The sequence below is a fragment of the Lethenteron reissneri genome, chromosome 14, assembly GCF_015708825.2.
Source record: "Lethenteron reissneri isolate LAM-NWPU_2019-01 chromosome 14, ASM1570882v1, whole genome shotgun sequence".
NCBI classification, from domain to species: Eukaryota; Metazoa; Chordata; class Hyperoartia; order Petromyzontiformes; family Petromyzontidae; genus Lethenteron; species Lethenteron reissneri.
In genome coordinates this window covers 3,805,392-3,825,117 of record NC_083792.1, presented here as the reverse complement: position 1 = coordinate 3,825,117, position 19,726 = coordinate 3,805,392, and the positions used below count along the sequence as shown (strand labels likewise).

Here is a 19,726-nt window from a genome sequence, read left to right as displayed (position 1 = left end):
AGAGGTCTGTTCGTAAGTCGATTTGTTCGTAAGTCCAACTTTACTCCTGTCTTTTACAAACATGTTGTACGGCATGTACAATAAACACGGGGGAATGGCTTTAAGAGTTGTATAATCTCCTGAAGATGTAGATGCCACTGGTTCTTCACGTTCTGCAGATGTAGATGCCACCGCCGCCATCCACTGCGCGGCGGTTGAACTTACGACTCTCGATTGGAACAGGCAACTGGACATACGGAGAGGTTTGTTCGTATCCCTGAAAGTTTCATAAGTCAAATGTTCGTAGGTAGACGAGTCCCTGTAATCATAATTTTCCAGATTTTGCCACTAGATGGCAGCAACAGACGTACCGCGTGCTTGGCCTGCAAACCACACCCACATTCATAGCTCGCTCACGCGTAACATCGGGACCGGTCACCACAGGAGGGCATCGCAAGGTTCGCCACAACAGACGGGGACCCCGACTGTGAAAGGGTTAAACAAACCCCGGTGCACCCAAGATCCCAGGGGTGAAACGAGGAAAGGGGCTCCTCTAAAATAAACTTAATTTACTTACCAGGTGGTTAAAGCCCACTAAGCTATGTAGCGACCTGGCTATCACGAATGATAGCTCAACGAAGTGGCTTATCGCGTGGGAATTCATAGCAGCCAAGTACTCTAAACGCATGATTCTAAATGTGCATGGAACAACTGGAGGACCCAGGAGAAAAATCCACGCGACCACGGGGAGAGAGAGAGAGAAAACATGCAAACTCCAAATACAGTAAAACCTTGGATTGCGAGCATAATTCGTTCAGGAAACGTATTTGTAATCCAAAGCACTCGTATATCAAAGCACTCGTATATCAGTTGTGATCACGTGACGCTCGGCAGACAAAGCGTATACACGTGCTACTCGTATTGCAAGACCTCGCTCGTTTATCAAATCAATATTAAATTGAAAAAATTGCTCGTCTTGCAAAACACTCACAGACCAAGCTACTCGCAATCCAAGGTTTTACTGTAAACAAAAGGCGTCAGGGTCGGGATCGAACCTCCGGCATACCAGGCGAGAGAGAGAACATCTCACTCCCGCCAGCATCCCCTCCCCCGCGACGAGACCTCGACCGCACCTGTGCTGCACCACCTCCAGGTCCTCCAGGCGCTCGGGGATGACTATGGCGTCAAGCCACTTCTCCTTCTCGTCGATCCACAGCTCGCAGGCGTCCGCCTCGCTGTACATGGTGTAGAGCGCCAGCGCGTCCTGCAGCCGCTGCTTGCGCACGAGCGCCAGCTCCACGAGGTCGCGGTACTCGCCCTCGATCGTCTCCAGGCGGTCGCGGATCTCGGGGGAGTTGGCCGCCTCGGCCGGCAGCGACTGCGTCATCTCGTAGAGGCCGTCCAGCGCCGACCTGGAGGGTCGGGGGGGGGGGCGACGCGGCGCGGACAAACCGCGCGTCGTCAACCGTGGGGAGCGGTGGTGGTGGTGGTGGTGGTGCGTGTGCTGTGTTCGCGTTTTACAGATAATTATTTCCCGACCGCGCTGTCGGCGTCACGGTCACGAGCCGCGGTGTGCATGCGGGTCTCTCAGGAGAGCGGCAGAGCTACCTCCGAGACCTCCTCAAGCGACCGCTGTGCAGTGTGTGCACCTGTGGAGCGTGCGAGGGTGCGTGCGTGCGAGGGTGCGTGCGTTTGCACCTTGGGGAGCGGTGGCGATTCAATTCCCGCTCACGGCAAACAATCACTGACGAATATATGAACCCTGTCGCGGACCTCCCTTAGGTCGACTCGACCTTAAAAATTTTGCAACTTGGTGCCGGGTACGTAAGGGTCGACGCCGAGGAGACAAAGGCGGCCGGCCGTAGTGCCCGCCACAACACTCCCTCGTGCGCTGGTCGTGTGCTGTGCGTGCTGTGTGTGCTGTGTGTGCTGCGTGTGCTGCACACAGCCCCTACCGGTGCTGCGCGATCTCCTCGGTGACGTCGCGGTGCTTCTTGACGAGCGCCTGCGTCGAGTACTCGTCCGTGCCCACCTCGTCGCTCGACACGAGGCGGAACACCTCGGCGATCCACGCCTCCATGTCGTCGGCGTCCGCCTGGAACTGGTAGAGCGCCAGCGCCTCCTGCAGCGCGTGAGCCACGCGCACACACAGACAGACACACGTATTAACACACACACACTTACACACACACACATACACACACACGTATTAACACACACACATACACACACGTATTAACACACACACAGACACACGTATTAATACACACACACAGACACACACACACAGACACACACACACAGACCCACACACACACACAGACACACACACACACAGACACACACACAGACAGACACAGACACACACACAGACACACGTATTAATACACACACACAGACACACACAAAGACACACACACACAGATAGACACACACACAGACACACACACAGACAGACACACACACAGACACACACACAGACACACGTATTAATACACACACGCACACACACACAGACACACACACACACACAGACACACAGACACACACACATACACACACAGACATACACACATACACACACGTATTAATACACACACACACAGACACACACAATACACACACGTATTAACACACACACACATACACACACACATACAGACACACACACAGACACACACACACAGACACACACACACAGACAAACACACACACAGACACACACACAGACACACACACACGTATTAACACACACACCCATACACACACACACTCACGTATTAAAACACACACATACACACACACACGCATACAGACACACACGTATTAACACACGCATACACACATACACACACAGACACACACATTCACACACACGTATTAACACACACGTAACACACGAAGACAAAGATCCCCATATAGCCTTAACAGACTGTTGGGGCAAGTGGTGTCAGTGAGCACCGATGAAGGCCGGCACGGCACACGAGGGGGTGGGTGGCCAGCACCACGCCCGACCGCCTTTGTCTCCCTAGTGGCGATGTTCACACACCGCACCAGGTACAAATTTGAGGCTGAGTCGACCTAGGGGAGGCCCAGGACCAGCTCCGATATTCGTCGCCGGTGTTAACCGCGAGTGGAAATCAACTCGAGTCGCAGGGCACCTTGAGCAAGCAGCGCGCTGACCGCTACACTGCCACTCCCCCTCCGATCCACCACCACCACTCATATGAATACTCTGAGTTCTTTCGGTAAAGTCACGTAGGTAAAAAATGAAATTGTTTTATTTTTATTAATTTTAATTTCATTTTTTACCTACGTGACTTTACCGAAAGAACTAAGAGTATGAATCCTTGCAGTCACGAAAGCTTCAAATCAAGTACTACACTCGTATGAAGACACGGCCACGACTGCCCCCACAGCCACCACCACGGCACCCCCCCCCCCACCAGCACCTGCAGCCGCTCGCGCCGCAGCCTGGCGAGGTCTTCGAGGCGCGCCCACTGCGCCTGCACCTCGGCGGAGCGCGCACGGATGCGGTCGGCGCCCGGGTGTCCCTGGCGCGCCAGCTCCTCCCCGCCGGCCACGGTGAGCGACAGGCGTGCGCGCCGCCCGCTCATCTCGTCCTCGAGGGCGCGCTGAGCCGCCGCCAGCCGCAGCGTGGACGTGAGGTCGCGCCCCACCTCGGCGGAGGCGAGCGCCGGCTCCTGCTCGCGCATCCACGCCTCGTCCTCCTCCAGCTCCCACAGGTGCTGCCAGAGGCGGCGCGAGTCCTCGAGGCGGGCGCGCCGCTCCGCCGCCAGCGCCGCCAGCTCTCCGTAGCAGAACTCGAGGTGGCCCACGCGCTCCAGGATGATCTGCGGGTCGCACGGCTTGTACGCTGCGCGGGAGGGAGTGGAGGGATTGGTGGGATTGGTGGGATTGGTGGGAATGGGGGGGGTGTGGAGGGAAGGAGTGGAGGCATTGGAGGGAGGGAGGCGAGGAAGAGAGGGAGAGAGGGAGGGAGGGAAGATATGTTTACATAGAGCTCCTGAATTTACTTCTGCAAACTTCCTTTATTTGTTCTTTCTTTGCCTTCATTGAGTGAAGATTTAATCCCTCAAAAGATGAGTTTTTCACTTGATACATCTTTCGATAACAACCAACACACACACAAGCTGTGGATCGACGAGAAGGAGAAGTGGCTCGACGCCATAGTCATTCCCTTTATCATAGCACATGCCTGAAGGACCAATGCCCGAAACGTCGAGTGTATGGATTGCTTTTTTTACAATCGACCAATCGCCACCGAAGGACATTCGGACCCAGCCGTGGTCCGCCCACCTCCCGATCCCCCCCCCCCCCCCCCCCCCGCGATGGTACCCTCGTCAGTTACCCTCGTTTTTTTCAACCAAACTTGCCTTTTAATTTAAGAACACAGCACTTAGTAGTACATTTTGTACAAGGTACTCGTATGTAAATGATTACAATATCTTACAATCGTATGAGCATTTCACACCCATCGCTTACATCCTGTAACCGATGGAATTCCGAAATATGGACAGCAGAGGGCTGTACAATAAAATCCATTGTTGTACTGCACCTCTATGCTCCAACATCTATGCTTCCCGTCTTCGCTAACCAACACTGGCCAGCGTAGCAAATGGTCAAATAACCCCCCCCCACCCCCACGACGTGCATGGCGTGGGGGAGACCTTCATCGTTGTCGGCGAACTTGTGCGCGGTGGCGTTGACGGAGCGCACGCGCTCCGCCTGCACGCCGATGTCCGACTCGACGAGCGCGTGCTTCTGCAGCAGGTCCTCCACGCCCAGCAGGTGCTTGCCGTGGTCCTGGGACAGCAGCCGCACCTGGCGGTGGGCACAGAGACCCGGTGGGGGGGGGGGGGTAGGTGGGGGAGGGAGACGCAGAGGGAGGGAGAGAGGGAGGGGAGGGAGAGAGAGAGGGAGGGAGGGAGAGGACGGAGGCAGGGGAGGGGAGGGAGGGAGGAGAGGGGAGTGGAGGGAGGGAGGCAGGGGAGGGAGGGAGGGAGGCAGGGGAGGGAGGGAGGGAGGGAGGCAGGGGAGGGAGGAGAGGGAGGGGAGGGAGGGAGAGTGGGAAGAGAGGGGAAGGAGGGAGGCAGGGGAGGGTGGGGAGGGAGGAGGGAGGCAGGGGAGGGAGGGAGCGAGGGGAGTGAGGGAGAGTGGGAAGAGAGGGGAAGGAGGGAGGGAGGGGAGGGAGGCAGGGGATGGAGGGAGGGAGGGAGGTGAAAGGGACGCCAGGCGATCGCCCACGTGTTGGCGTCCTCCCCGCTGGAACACGCGTGCGTGTGGGGAAGGTCGGGTGACCTGAGGGGCTTATCGCTCGTGGGTGACTCCAAGGGTATCGTCAACGTCTCTCATGCACTTCTAAATCTGGATTGAAAACTCATTTATTCAGAATAGCTTTTTGTATTGAGTTTGTTGTCGTTCACCCCGCACATCCGATGAGCACGGTAGGCTACGTACGGTGCGAAAGAAGTTCAACGTACAATCTGCCCGCGGGTAATAAATAAATAAATAGGTGCAGCCAACGCTGGCAGAAGGGCCTCCATGAGAGGGAGCTCTGAAGAGAGCTCCTTCCGTAGGGTATTTGGCCTACTCTTCCATCCTTATTATCATTGGGACTGTTTGGTAAATGCTGTGAGCCAAAGCTTTAACCTGCTTTGAAACTAAAAACTACGATAAACTATTTTTATTTTACCAGGTAAGGCTCTGTAGCTCTTTTCCAGAAGCGTCCTGGCCACAAATGACAGCTCAACGAAGTGGCTTATCACGTGGAAATTTATAGCAGCCAAATACTCAAAACGCGTGTTGTTGATTCTAAATGTGGAGAGAAAAACCGGAGGACCCAGAGAAAAATCCACGCCACCACGGGGAGAGACACGCAAACTCCAAATGTACAACAGGGGTCAGGGTCGGGATGGAGCCGTGACAACCTCCTGCATACCAGGCGAGGTAGTTAACATCTCGCCAACAGAGCGTCCCTTTAATTTCCGATTGCCAGACTCGCCAGAGGCCCTAGATAGCGAGGCTGGATATTATTATAAAATCGCGGCTATACATGAAACAATGGCGACGGGTAACATGGAGCTCCGCCTTCAACAGCACCTTCATCTCGTCCATCCAGTCCATGATGTGCAGCATCTCCTGGAAGACTCGCTGTAGCGCCAAATTGACTTCGAGCCGGCGGCGCCGGGCGCGTAGCAGCTCCAGCAAGTAGTCCCAAAGGCGGAGGACGTTGTCCCGGCGGGCCGTGATGCGCCGCACGTCGTGGTAGTCCTCCGCCTCCAGCTCGCACGCCACGTCCACCACGGTGAGCACGCGCTCCTCGTAGGCCGCGATGTCCGTCTCGATCGCCTCGTGCTTCTTCGTGGCCGCCTCCACCGCCGGCAGGTCGAAGCCGAAGTTGTCCTGCGGGGGGGGAACCGGTCGGGAAGGGCGGAGCGGATGCGTCGGCTTTCGTCGGCCACTTTCACCGCGTAACGTATGTTTGTTGAACTTCGTTCGCACCGTACGTATTCGACCGTGAAAATCGAAGGGGGTGGTGGTGGTTTGGGGGGGAATGGCAACTAAACACGAAAAATAAGTTTTATAGAAATTAATTTTGAATCTATATCGCCGTCGTCATCATCGTTGTCGTCATCAGCCGTTGTTGATCTGAAGGTCGCTACGATCCACTTCACTCCTGCACATGAACCGACGATGATGATGATGATGGCTAAAACCTACGAGTGCCACCCGTTGCCATCCAATCTGACATCCTGCACAAACAGCTCCATTCCCCGAGCAGCAGTGTCACAGCCCCATGGGCCGGAGGCGCCCAGATGCCAGGCGAAGGGGAGATGGGAGGGGAAATTGAACAAGGGGCATACCTGCCAGCTCTATCGATATGTACACGGTAGACTGCCTCCTAACAAAAACTCAATAACCTTTTACAGAATACCGATATTCAAAGCATAAACTGAATCACATTTCTTTCCTTCTATAATTGGATGAAGCGGTACAATTAGCTTTGAACGATCGGCATCGGTTGAAAGGATTAAAATATCGGCGGCCCACCACTTAAATCGGGAGGGGTGGCACAAGCGAGAGGGTGGGCAACCTCAGTGGGCTATATCTGGTAAGATAAAAAGTAATTTCGTTTAATTTGTATTTTTTTTAAGTCACGTGTTTACCTTGCATATGCTTTGCACTCCTATCGTGTTTTTGCATCGTTTGTTGTCGTAACGTTCTAAACCCGCCCCGACTGCGCATCTGTGAAGAAGAGCTTTACAGCTCAAATGTTCAGATTCTGCGCCCCATTTCAATCTGTTAGGCCGGGCCCCGAAGACGCACCCCCAGTGCCCACCGCGCCACACCGCCAGAGGTCGCAACCGGGTACCCGATACCCGTACCCTACCCGATACACGGCTACCCGTACCCGGCCGGGTACGGGTACGGGTAGCCGTTTGCTCCCTGGTGCGGCCAGGTACGAGTACGGGTAGGCCGTGAGTCACTGGTGAGTCACCGTTTGTCACTCATTTCGGGTAGGGAACGGGTACCCATTTGCCGGGTACGGGTAAGGAATCAAAACCCGTTTGCGACCTCTGCACACCGCCCACCCGCCCACCCACCAACACGACGGCCCCGCGCGGCGCTCACCTGCGCGACGAGCCGCTGGTTCTCGCTGAGCCAGGCCTCGCGCATCGCCGCCTTGCGATCGAAGCGCCGCGCCAGCTGCTCCAGCTTCTCCTGGCGGATGAGCTCGTCCCGCAGCGCCAGCTCCCGCTCGTGCTCCGCCTTCTCCAGCCGCTCCCACGCCTGGGCAGAGGAGGCCACGCGCACCACCACCGGAGTTCATTGTGATGCCTTGTTATGAGTGTCTACTTCGTGTTTGAACACCTGAACACCTCCTGTATTTATTGCCAGAAAGGCTACAGCCTTTCTTCTCTCTCTCTCTCTCTCATGTTTTTCTATACTTGTAGGAAACTCCTGGTTACACCAGCCCACAGGGGATTATTGTGTCCGTCGTGCAGGGAGGGGCTGGGTGGGGTGGGAGGGGCTGGGTGGGGAGGGTGGGGAGGGGCTGGGTGGGGAGGGTGGGGAGGGGCTGGGTGGGGAGGTTGGGGCTGGGTGGAGGGGTGAGAGGGGTGGGGCTGCGTGGGGAGGGGCTGGTCACCCCGTGGTGCCCTTATAAAACTCAACGTTTAACCTACTCACGCCGGCTTGTGCCCGCCCTCACAGTCGTGCATATTTGCGGAATACACCACGCCGCCGTTGACCCTGGCCATTGACCGAGCAACCCGACGTTCCTACCAGCTCCCTCCGCAGGAATGTGTTTGTCTCACGAGACAAGCGTCACGGGCCCAAATTCTCCTGGCCGGTCTCTGCAATGCGTGTGTCCATGTACGTACGTTGAACTTTTTCGCAACCGCGCGTAGCCAACTGCGCTAATCGGAGGTGCCACGGCTCAGCAGGGTAACAGCGACGCCGCTTTGCCGTTGTGACCTCACCTTGTTGATGTCGGAGATGAGCTTGCCGTCGCGCGGCGTGTACACGATCTGGTTGTTGGCCCTCATCTTGCTCTGGATCGTGAACAGCTGCACCTCCAGGTTCCCCTTCTCCATGAACCTGCGCCGCGCACCGCCACGCTCCCCGCGTGAGTGCCCCACGCTCGCGCACGCCTCAACTCCTCGGTGCCAAGCACACCGGCTGTGGTGGCGCCCTCCACATTTGGTCTATTCATAGTCTTTGGTTCTTTCGGTAAAGTCACGTAGGTAGAAAATAATAGATCATTATTATTTTCTACCCACGTGACTTTACCGAAAGAGCCAAAGAGTGTGGATTCCTGCAGTCACGAAAGCTTCAAATCAAGATTTGGTCTATTGTCCACAGCCCCTCCCCTCGATTACCCGTAGCCCCTCCCCTCGGTCCCCCCCACAGCCCCTCCCCTCGATTACCCGTAGCCCCTCCCCGCGGTCCCCCTACAGCCCCTCCCCTCGATTACCCGTAGCCCCTCCCCTCGGTCCCCCTCACAGCCCCTCCCCTCGATTACCCGTAGCCCCTCCCCGCGGTCCACCCACAGCCCCTCCCCTCGATTCCCCGTAGCCCCTCCCCTCGGTCCCCCCACAGCCCCTCCCCTCGATTACCCGTAGCCCCTCCCCTCGGTCCCCCCCACAGCCCCTCCCCTCGATTACCCGTAGCCCCTCCGCTCGGTCCCCCCACAGCCCCTCCCCTCGATTACCCGTAGCCCCTCCCCTCGGTCCCCCCACAGCCCCTCCCCTCGATTACCCGTAGCCCCTCCCCTCGGTCCCCCCCACAGCCCCTCCCCTCGATTACCCGTAACCACTCCCCTCAGTCCCCCTACAGCCCCTCCCCTCGATTACCCGTAGCCCCTCCCCTCGGTCCCCCTCACAGCCCCTCCCCTCGATTACCCGTAGCCCCTCCCCGCGGTCCACCCACAGCCCCTCCCCTCGATTACCCGTAGCCCCTCCCCTCGGTCCCCCCACAGCCCCTCCCCTCGATTACCCGTAGCCCCTCCCCTCGGTCCCCCCCACAGCCCCTCCCCTCGATTACCCGTAGCCCCTCCGCTCGGTCCCCCCACAGCCCCTCCCCTCGATTACCCGTAGCCCCTCCCCTCGGTCCCCCCACAGCCCCTCCCCTCGATTACCCGTAGCCCCTCCCCTCGGTCCCCCCCACAGCCCCTCCCCTCGATTACCCGTAGCCCCTCCGCTCGGTCCCCCCACAGCCCCTCCCCTCGATTACCCGTAGCCCCTCCCCTCGGTCCCCCCCACAGCCCCTCCCCTCGATTACCCGTAGCCCCTCCCCTCGGTCCCCCCCACAGCCCCTCCCCTCGATTACCCGTAACCCCTCCCCTCGGTCCCCCCACAGCCCCTCCCCTCGATTACCCGTAGCCCCTCCCCTCGGTCCCCCTCACAGCCCCTCCCCTCGATTACCCGTAGCCCCTCCCCGCGGTCCACCCACAGCCCCTCCCCTCGATTACCCGTAGCCCCTCCCCTCGGTCCCCCCACAGCCCCTCCCCTCGATTACCCGTAGCCCCTCCCCTCGGTCCCCCCCACAGCCCCTCCCCTCGATTACCCGTAGCCCCTCCGCTCGGTCCCCCCACAGCCCCTCCCCTCGATTACCCGTAGCCCCTCCCCTCGGTCCCCCCACAGCCCCTCCCCTCGATTACCCGTAGCCCCTCCCCTCGGTCCCCCCCACAGCCCCTCCCCTCGATTACCTGTAGCCCCTCCGCTCGGTCCCCCCACAGCCCCTCCCCTCGATTACCCGTAGCCCCTCCCCTCGGTCCCCCCCACAGCCCCTCCCCTCGATTACCCGTAGCCCCTCCCCTCGGTCCCCCCACAGCCCCTCCCCTCGATTACCCGTAACCACTCCCCTCAGTCCCCCTACAGCCCCTCCCCTCGATTACCCGTAGCCCCTCCCCTCACTCCCCCACAACCCCTCTACTCAGTCCCCCCCAGTCCCCCCCCCCCACGATCCCTTTTGTGCAGCCATCGAACCAAGACGGTCTCACCGCATCGCGTGGCGCTTTCGGGTGCGCTTGTGTGGCCGTCTGGAACGCTCTTCCTTCCGATATTAGGAAGCCACTGGCAGCCATGCACTTTGAACTCGTCATATAGATTGATGACTCAATTCTTTAGAACTGCTCTTTTGTGTTGAGTTTGTTGTCCTTCCCCCGCACCTCTGATTAAGTACGATGCAAAAGAAGTTTAACATGCATAACAAAGCCCCCGCCTTTTCCGGTGTAGCAGGCACCGCAAGAACGCAGCAGCGCCTCGCTTAACGAGCGAGAAACATTCCGCGAAAACTGCTTGGTAAGCGAAAAAAACTATCGTCGTTATCCCATTGACTCACTCCCACGTTTATCAGCCGAGATACGTTTCAGCACCCAACATTTTCCACCCTTTAACAACTTTTTTTTACATTAGAAAATGAAAATTATAATTTTTAAAATGAATTAAACATCAAATGTAACACGTGCCACCCATGAAGAACCACAGTGCTTGCAGGTGCCTGGCATGTGCTGTTTGAAGGGTAGGTGATGTTAGTGGGTGGAGGGAGCAGCAGGGACCATGCAGGACCGCTGGTTCAACTATCACTCGTCACTGATGGCTGGGAATTGAACTAGGGTTGGTGGGCTCATAGCCACGATGCGGTGATACGAAATGCAGCGCGATTTCCTGGCCTCTAGGATCTGCAATAATCCCGTGCCGTTTTGGGAACAAATGGGTCTAAATTCAAAAATATCGTTATAGCGGATTCTCGTAGGAAGATCGCTCGTTAAACGAGACACGCTTGTAAAGCGTGTGTTGCGCTTGGCGCGTGCGTATACGTGTATGTGTTTGGGGAGCGGTAGTGCAGTGGTCAGCATGCTGCGCTACGAACCCAGAGACCTGAGTTCGATTCCCGCTCACGGCCAACACCAGTGACGAATATCTGAACCGGTCCTCGGCCTGCCCTAGGTCGACTCAGCCTCGAATGAGTACCTGGTGCGGTGTGTAAACATCGCCACTGGGGAGGCAAAGGCGGCCCAGGCATGGTGCTGGCCACCCACCCCCTCGTGTGCCATGCCGGCCTTCATAGGTGCTCGCTAACAGCACTTTCCTCAAACAGTCTGTTAAGGCTACACGGGGGGGACCTTTGTCTTCGTGGATGAGTAGCGGAGCTTACTTGGGCGGCTTCTCCACCGTGCGGTAGGTGTTGAAGGCCTGCAGCTGCTGCTGCACTCCCGTCAGGGAGTTGACGAACTTGCGATTGTTGAGCACCATGATGGTCTGCTCGATCCACTGCAGCAGCTCGGAGGCCAGCGACTCGTACTTGGTGATCATCTTGTCCGTCTCGATGGCGTTGTCCAAAACCTTTGCGGGTCAGACGCCGGTCAACGTGCAGGGCATTTGCAAATTATGGGGGATGGGGAGGGGGGGAATTAAAAACTAATTTTTATTATAAAAGGTAAGGCCCACTGAGCTATATAGCTCTCTTTCAGAAGCAACCTGAGCAAATCACAAATGAAAGCTCAACAAAGTTGCTCATCACGTGGAAATACTCTAAACGCGTGTTTTTAAATATGGGGGGAAAAACTGGAGGACCTGGAAAAAAATCCACGTGACCAAGGGGGAGAGAGAACACGCAAACTTCAAATATACAACAGGCGTCAGGGTCGGGATCTGACTCACGCGCTCCTGCATACCAGGCGCAGGAGTCAACATCTCGCCACCGTGGCGCCCTAATAATAACAGCAACGGTTTCAACTTGCGATGCACAGCCACAGTCTTCGCTCGCTCTCATAGACAGGAGGAAACGCAGACGAGCAGAAAGGCAGCAGCAGCAGCCACGCGGTAGGCTGCCACTACATTTTCTTACAATAAACAAGTAGGTCCCACCGGTGTTAGCCACGTCCTGGAATCAAACTCAAATCAACGGGGGGGGGGGCGGCACATATGGCATTGCGCAAACCACTGTGCCACCGCTCCCCACGTTGGCTTCACTCGTATGGCAAGAGATATCGGCATACACGATATTCGCAGGGTTTCAGATGCAGTAGTAGGAGTATTACACAGGTTTTGTGGATACATAATAGAGGTTTTTTGGGTTAGATCGCGTAAATATAAATGTGTCGTTAAACCATCACCACCCGACACAGCCAATCGGCACACCCGTGTGTTGGAGAGTCAACCAAAAACATTTACCAGTCGAGTACGACGTTACACATTAATATTTACGCGATCTAACACACAAAAAAACCACCCTCTTACGCATAATACTGGTCGATAAAAACCTACGTGTTAAACTCGAATGAATGAGTGTTTACACGTGGGGGGGGGGGGAACCGGACACTCCGTGAAAACCGACACGTGCTACGGAGTCAACACTCTATCCCACACAGATGGAACAGACGGAGCCCGCATCTTGCTCTACCGCCTACTCCCGGTAAGCCACGGAATGGCCCCTTCTCGCTGCCCACGCTGCCGTTTCAGTGCGCGCACAGAGAGCACATTCAATAATTGATCACAATATCCAACTTCCACAATGTGTACCAGATACCATTCAAATACATGGCGCCACACAAATCGTGCGGAGATTCATTTGCCGATCTCTCCCCGTTGGGAGATGGGTCACGGGGCAAGAGTGTTGGCCACAGCGTGAAAACATCGGGGTAATACCGCATAGTGTTGGCATTGGATAGAGGAAAATTAGCAATTGTCAGGCCCGCAACATGCGTGTATGTTTGGTGAAACTCTTTCGCACCATACTAAGCCAACCGTGCGAATCGGAGGTGCGAGAATCGGTACTCCTAGCATGAGAGTACAATACACACTGAAGACTGTTAGGTCTGGTCTTCATAGGTGGTCACCAATACGCTCCGCATTGGTGGTATCTCAACTGGAGTGTGTCGGTGACCACAATGTGCACTCCGACTGATTCACCTCCAATATCGATCAGTTTCACAGGCTGTATATTTGGAGTTTGCATGTTCTTCCTCTGGTCGTGTGGATTTTTCTCCGGGTCCTCCGGTTTTCCCTCCACATTTAGATGCTGTAAATTTCCACGCGATAAGCCACTTCGTTGGACTATCATTTGTGGCCAGGTCACTTCTGAAAAAGGGGCTATATAGCGTCAGCGGGCTTCACCTGGTAAAATCAAAAATAGCTTATAGTTTAGTTTTCTCTTTAGAATGTCCTTTGCTCACCTTGCCAATGCGTTTGCCCTCCACGGCCAGGGCCTTCATCTTGGAGAAGTAGTGGTAGAAGGTGACGACATAGGTGATAATGGACTTCTCGTCCGGTTGGTCCACGTTGATATCTGTGGGACATTGTTGTCATCGTCATCGTCAGCAGCAGCATTATCATATTCTTAGGTTTTTTCGGTAAAGTCACGTAGGTTAAAATTAATCACTTGATACAGCTATTGTGCTGTGACGGTTCCACCTGAAGACGGAGGCTTGTATTGCCTCCGAAACGTCGTGATTTTTATTTTTTATTTTTATTTTACTTTTATTTATTTAAATGTTTTACCTACGTGACTTTACCAAAAAAACCTAACAATATGAATCCTTGCAGTCACGAAAGCTTCAAATCTAGCAGCATTATCCTCAGCAGCAGCTGCACAGCAGCAGCAGCAGCATCATCACAATCAGCTTCATACAAGTGGTGACGATGATGACAGTCGTGAAAATGTGTTAAGATCATTTCTTACGGTGATACAGGTGGTGGCACCTTTAGCTAAAAGGTTACGATGATGGCAATGATAATGCCGCTGCTCCTCCTACTACTGCAACTGCGGATGATGATGATGATAATGATGATTATAATGTATTTACCGATAATGCTGTTGCGGCTACTGCTCCTACTACTAATGATAAAGATGTTATTCCTGCCGATACTAATGTTACTACGCCTGATGACGATGGTGACAGTTGCTTTAATGGCACTGCTGCTCCTACCACTGCTTCTATTCTTGCTGCTGATGCTAACACCTTTACTGCTCTTAAAACTACTGACGATGATTTTTTATATTTTATCGCGGTACACATGCAAACTTTGGGCTAATGCGAGCTCACGTTGGACCAACCTTGGCTCAACGTTGGTTGACGTTGACCCAACGTTGGTGATTGGTGAACCAACTTTGGTGCAAAATTCGCCTAACATTGACCCAACACTGGAGCAACGTTGGTTGACGTCGGACCGGTGTCGACCCAGTGTTTGCACGTTCATGTTGCTCCAACGTTGGGTCAATGTTCGACCGACGTTGGCCCAACGTCAGCACGTCTACTGAGAAGTATGACGCTGGCGAGTGAACGAGTTGCCCGGGAGCGCTCCGGGGATCGTCATCGCCCCCCCCCCCCCCCCCCCGATACCTTCGGGATCGAGCAGCTTGGTGAGCCCCAGCTTCTGCTCGGCGAGGTTGAAGGCATTCTGCAGGTTGTGGTGAGCGTTGGACTTCTTGAGCCGCTCGTAGTCAATCAGGTCGGGCCTGTGGTGGGGGGGGGGCAATGGCCAGCGCTGTAGGATCTCTCGCTCCCCACAAGAGCTCCGCTCACTTGTTTCTGTTTCATTTGCGGACGATTACCAACTCTCCATGCCGCTCACGCACGCGCATTCTCTACACGCAACACATCCACTGCATTTCGATTTAAAGCTTTCGTGACTGCAGGGATTCATCTTCTTGGTTCTTTCGGTAAAGTCACGTAGAAGGGAAATAATAAAATAATGAAAATAAAACATAATAAGATAAAATTCTCACGACGTTTCGGCCACAACGCAAGCAGCCGTCCTCAGGTGAAGAACAGGGCTGTCCCTTCTACGTGACTTTACCGAAAGAACCAAGAAGATCCACTGCATTGTTCACGAGCAACCGTCCGTACCGCCCATGGAGTCAATCCCATGTCCATTAGTCACTTCACTGCATTGTCAAGACGGCTCTTGGTGTGAATCTCCCGAGAAAGAGTGCCCCACTGCTAAGCATGCAAACAATTACTCGAAACCATTCAATTTGTAGTCATCTCTTGTCCACAAGTAATCCACTCCATTGTACACGATCAACTATGCACCCCACTTGCGTTGTGCTACATCTATGATCGACAAGTAATTCCTCTGCGTTGCAGGCAAACAACTCTCCATGCCACTGACATCATCGCAAATCTCTCTCGATATAAGAACCCCACTACCACTCTCATATTGATTAACTGTGACGAACCCAACCAGTAATATGTGCTGCTTGTTTTCAAATTACGGTAATCCACCATAATTTATATGACTACATTAATTCCCCCTCTGATCTTCGCACCTGATAGGTGCATGGTGATGACATCGCCTTACTTTATTTAAAACCGGAAGCAGGAGGACATCTTCAGGATTCTGGCAAATCACCTGATGAAGCTGGTTGTAATCACCAGCGAAACATCGTACTCAAATTGTAAATGTTGTGGGTTTACTCTCCAACACACCGGTGTGCTGAACTAGTAACTAATTGGCACGCTTTGTTCACGTGACAAACCTTACCAATTGGCTGTGTCGGGTGGTGGTGGGTTAACGACAAATTAATATTTGCGTGATCTAACCGATCTCACATCCATAAGAAGGACAGTCTGTTGAACAACCAAATCTCCCGAGCAATCACGTCGCAGTGTAAACCTTTATACACAAGAACCCCACTCGATGGTAGACACATTATTTGGCCACGCTGTTACACATTGGCAGCGGTGCACAAGCACAAACAACCAAAATGAAAGCTCATGCTAGTGAATAACACTGCCTTAGAATGAACTATGCATAATCGGCGAGTGTTGAGCCTTTCACTCCGAGACGATCAACTCTCCGTGCCAATTGCGCTCGAGTAAACATCCCGTCGACCTCGTGTCGATGGCCTGTAACACATTTAGCCAAGACTATGGGTGAGCCGGATGGCGCGTACTCACGTTACCAAACTATAGACGCGTTCTAACCTTTCAGCTGCTTCCTCAATAATCACCCGTATGAAGTAAATGTGATTATTCCTGGCTCCAGTCGCCCACACACACACACGCGCAATCAACCACCCACCCATCCTCCTCAGCCAAAATGACTCATTGCAATTACAATCCGGATTTATACGGCTTTTATAAACAACCGTATTTCGCGATCCTGCATGATTGTCAATGCGACCAACGTTATCCATATTAGAGGTTTTTTTGGGTTAGATCGCGTAAATATAAATGTGTCGTTAAACCCGCCACCACCCGACACTGCCAAAGAGTAAGGTGTGTCACGTAAACAGAACGTGCCAATTCGTCACTGGTGCAGCACACCGGTGTGTTGGAGAGTAAACCCACAACATTTTACAATCTGAGTACGACGTTTCGCTAGTAATTACAACCAGCATCATCAGGCAACAGCCAGAATTGTGGAGAAATCCCCCTCCTGTTTCGGTCTTAATTAAGAGGGCGGTAAATGTGATGTCATCACTTGTAAGCCAATCAGGTGCGGAGGCGAGAGGTGGCGGAGTGGGGGATACAATCATAGTGGTCGCAAAAGTGGTCACCAGAAAATATGTTTAAATGAAATTCTCAAGTGGCCCCGTGACACGAAGTGCAATCTCCAACTCGAATTGTCCACTCCGTTTATCGTGCTATGATTAAGGGCCCATTGCCCGAAACGTCGCCTGTTGTATGCTCTTCGTTGTAAAGGCACACAGGATTGTCGACGAATGTGTTAAGTTTATTTTTTACTAACCATAGCAGCAGTCATATTCTTAGGTTTTTTTCGGTAAAGTCACGTAGGTAAAAATTTTAAATTAATAAAATAAAATTAAAATAAAATTAAAATCACGACGTTTCGGAGGCAACACAAGCTTCCGTCTTCAGGTGGAACCGTCACAGCACGATTGCTGTATCAAGTAAATGAGAAATTCCAAGAGATCCGACCTTGTATATACAGTATACTGGTTGAGGGGACCAGGGTAGGCCCCTGGATAGGAGTTTTTTTATTATTATTATAAGGTTGGTGCGGCTTAAGCTACGGCTAGTCTACATAACAAAGGACTGAGCCTTTGTTATGTAGACTGGTTGAGAGGGGGAGGTGCCAGAGTTGTTAATGTGCGACTGCTGCTAATAGCAGCAGTCGTGTTATTACACAGGATTGCAGATACATTCCGAGTTGTATTATCATAATTATTGAGACACGCGTGATGCTGCGATGAAGCTAATAGCTCAGTGGGCTTTACCTGGTAAGATAAAAAATAGCGGAGTTTTATTTGTCTATTTTTTAAAGTAATTTGTTTACCTTTCCCATACTTTGCCCTCCTATCGTGTGTTTGTATTGTTTGTTGTTGTCACGATCCGACCCCGTGCCCCGTGACTCGACATCTGCGCAAAAAGAGCTTTACAGCTCATCGGATTCCTCCAGTATAAATATCCCGACGATTCTGATGTGGAGCGTGCGGGGGGCGACGACGACGCACCGGTGCTTGTGGATGAGCGCGTTGAAGGCCAGGCCGTCCCTCCAGCTCGTGCTGAAGTTGTGGATGTTCACGTTGGTGTACCTGCGGGGCAAGACAACGGCGGTCGCATCAACGGCACGACCCTCAACAGCGGCACCGCTCCATCGCCCACCCGCACGCTTTCACCGTTTGCAAAAACAAAACGCGCCGAGCCGCTGATCCATCCACCATCCTCCACCCCCCCTCATCCACGTCTCAGTAATTCCAGGAAAGCCCTTCTGAGGTTCATGAGCGTCCTGCCCAGGAAGTTTGGCCAGGCCCTTGTGTATTCTTCTCGCGTGGGGGAAGGCACGCTGAGTACCAGAGGAAAAACCTCGTTCACAAGGAGGGGAATCTGTCAATCTGCTCTGCACTGTGCATATCAACATTTTCGCTTCCTCCCAAGTTTGTATGTTGAACTTCTTTTGCACCGTACATCACCAACTATGCTAATTGGAGGTGCAGGGAAAGGACAACGAACTAAACACAAAAAGCAGTTCTAAAGAAACTAGTTTTAAATCTTATTAGGATGCCACTGGAGCATAGCTCCAGTGGCATCCTAATATCGGGAGGAACGTTCCAGACGGCCGCAGAAAGACATCTGAAAGCGAGCAATGCGGTGACCGTCTTTGTTCAATGGTTAGCCATGCTCTGATATCATCGTCTGATATCAATCAGCGCGGCACCAATTCATCGATGTCCTTTCTTTGAAAGCGAAACAGCTCAGCTGAGATTCCTCAACAATGCTGATCCATCCACCGTCCTTGATCCCAAGTATTGTAAGTGCCATGAATGCGTAGAAATCAAATTTACTCACTATATTTGGCATTAAGCGCTAATTTAAATGTTCGTTTTTTTAAAATACATAATTAGAATTTGTTAGCAGTTTTAACCATTTTATGTTTTCATGCACAATTGTTTTTGTGTTAGAACACAACGGATGACCTGTCCACCACCTGACGTAGTCAAGAAAATAAAATTATCACGCGATGTGCAAGCAATTAGCAATGCGCCAATTAATAGTGCATCAGCTCACTTTAAAGTTGAAATACAATTCTCACAACCAATATTCAGCAGCAATAAGCTACGACATCTCACTTGAATCTAATTGATTTAGTTCTGCAAGGTGGTGAAGGGCTTTACAAGCGTAAATTTGGCCACACAATGACGTGGCCCTAACCGAGAGATCAACTGTGAGTCATAACATTGGCTGCAAAAACCCACGTGTTCAAATGTTTATTTACATAAAAATAACATAGAAAAAGGAAATCTTAAGGTGAGGTCCCGGCCGCACCAGTGCTCGGTACAGGCCAGCCACCACCGCACTGAACCCCCTCCACCCCCCCGTGACCCTTGTGAAAACGACGGGAGTACGGCATGTACTTTAGGAAGAGCTCCTGCATAATTTAAATGAGAAGCGTCAAGTACACTGGGCGCATGTCTCACGAGGGTGTGGCACGCAGAATATTCCACAGCTCCGAGGGAGCGGCTGCATAGCAGTGGGGCGGGAGGGGGCAGCAATGTTGACGGGCGTAAATCCAAACGTATAACCCCCCCCCCCCCACACACACACACATCTGCTCGAAACACCTCAAACACAAATATGATGATGATGATGATTTTAATAAAAATCAGCAGCAGCAAAAAAGGCGTTTCGTCTTGTCTACTGAGGCCACACTGCCAGAGAAGAGCTGAGAGCTCACGAGGGAGAGGGGGCGGAGAGATTACATCTACCCCCCTCACAAAGAATAAATTCCCTCCAAAAAATAAAAAATTC

At 53.2% G+C, this 19,726-nt stretch overlaps 1 protein-coding gene across 2 annotated transcripts in view; it reads right to left on the bottom strand.

The window, feature by feature from the left end:
- Positions 1-19,726, bottom strand: part of LOC133342265 (spectrin beta chain, non-erythrocytic 1-like) — a 153,576-nt gene that overhangs the window by 39,899 nt on the left and 93,951 nt on the right. For both annotated transcript variants that reach the window (XM_061551313.1, XM_061551314.1), the window contains 11 exons: positions 17,932-18,012; positions 14,852-14,967; positions 13,685-13,797; positions 11,665-11,852; positions 8,487-8,604; positions 7,636-7,794; positions 6,103-6,405; positions 4,671-4,824; positions 3,432-3,856; positions 1,935-2,101; positions 1,113-1,391 (listed from right to left, as the gene is read on the bottom strand). In XM_061551313.1, coding sequence (XP_061407297.1) covers positions 1,113-1,391; positions 1,935-2,101; positions 3,432-3,856; positions 4,671-4,824; positions 6,103-6,405; positions 7,636-7,794; positions 8,487-8,604; positions 11,665-11,852; positions 13,685-13,797; positions 14,852-14,967; positions 17,932-18,012 — 2,103 coding nt within the window. The remainder of the gene's footprint in view (positions 1-1,112; positions 1,392-1,934; positions 2,102-3,431; positions 3,857-4,670; positions 4,825-6,102; positions 6,406-7,635; positions 7,795-8,486; positions 8,605-11,664; positions 11,853-13,684; positions 13,798-14,851; positions 14,968-17,931; positions 18,013-19,726) is intronic.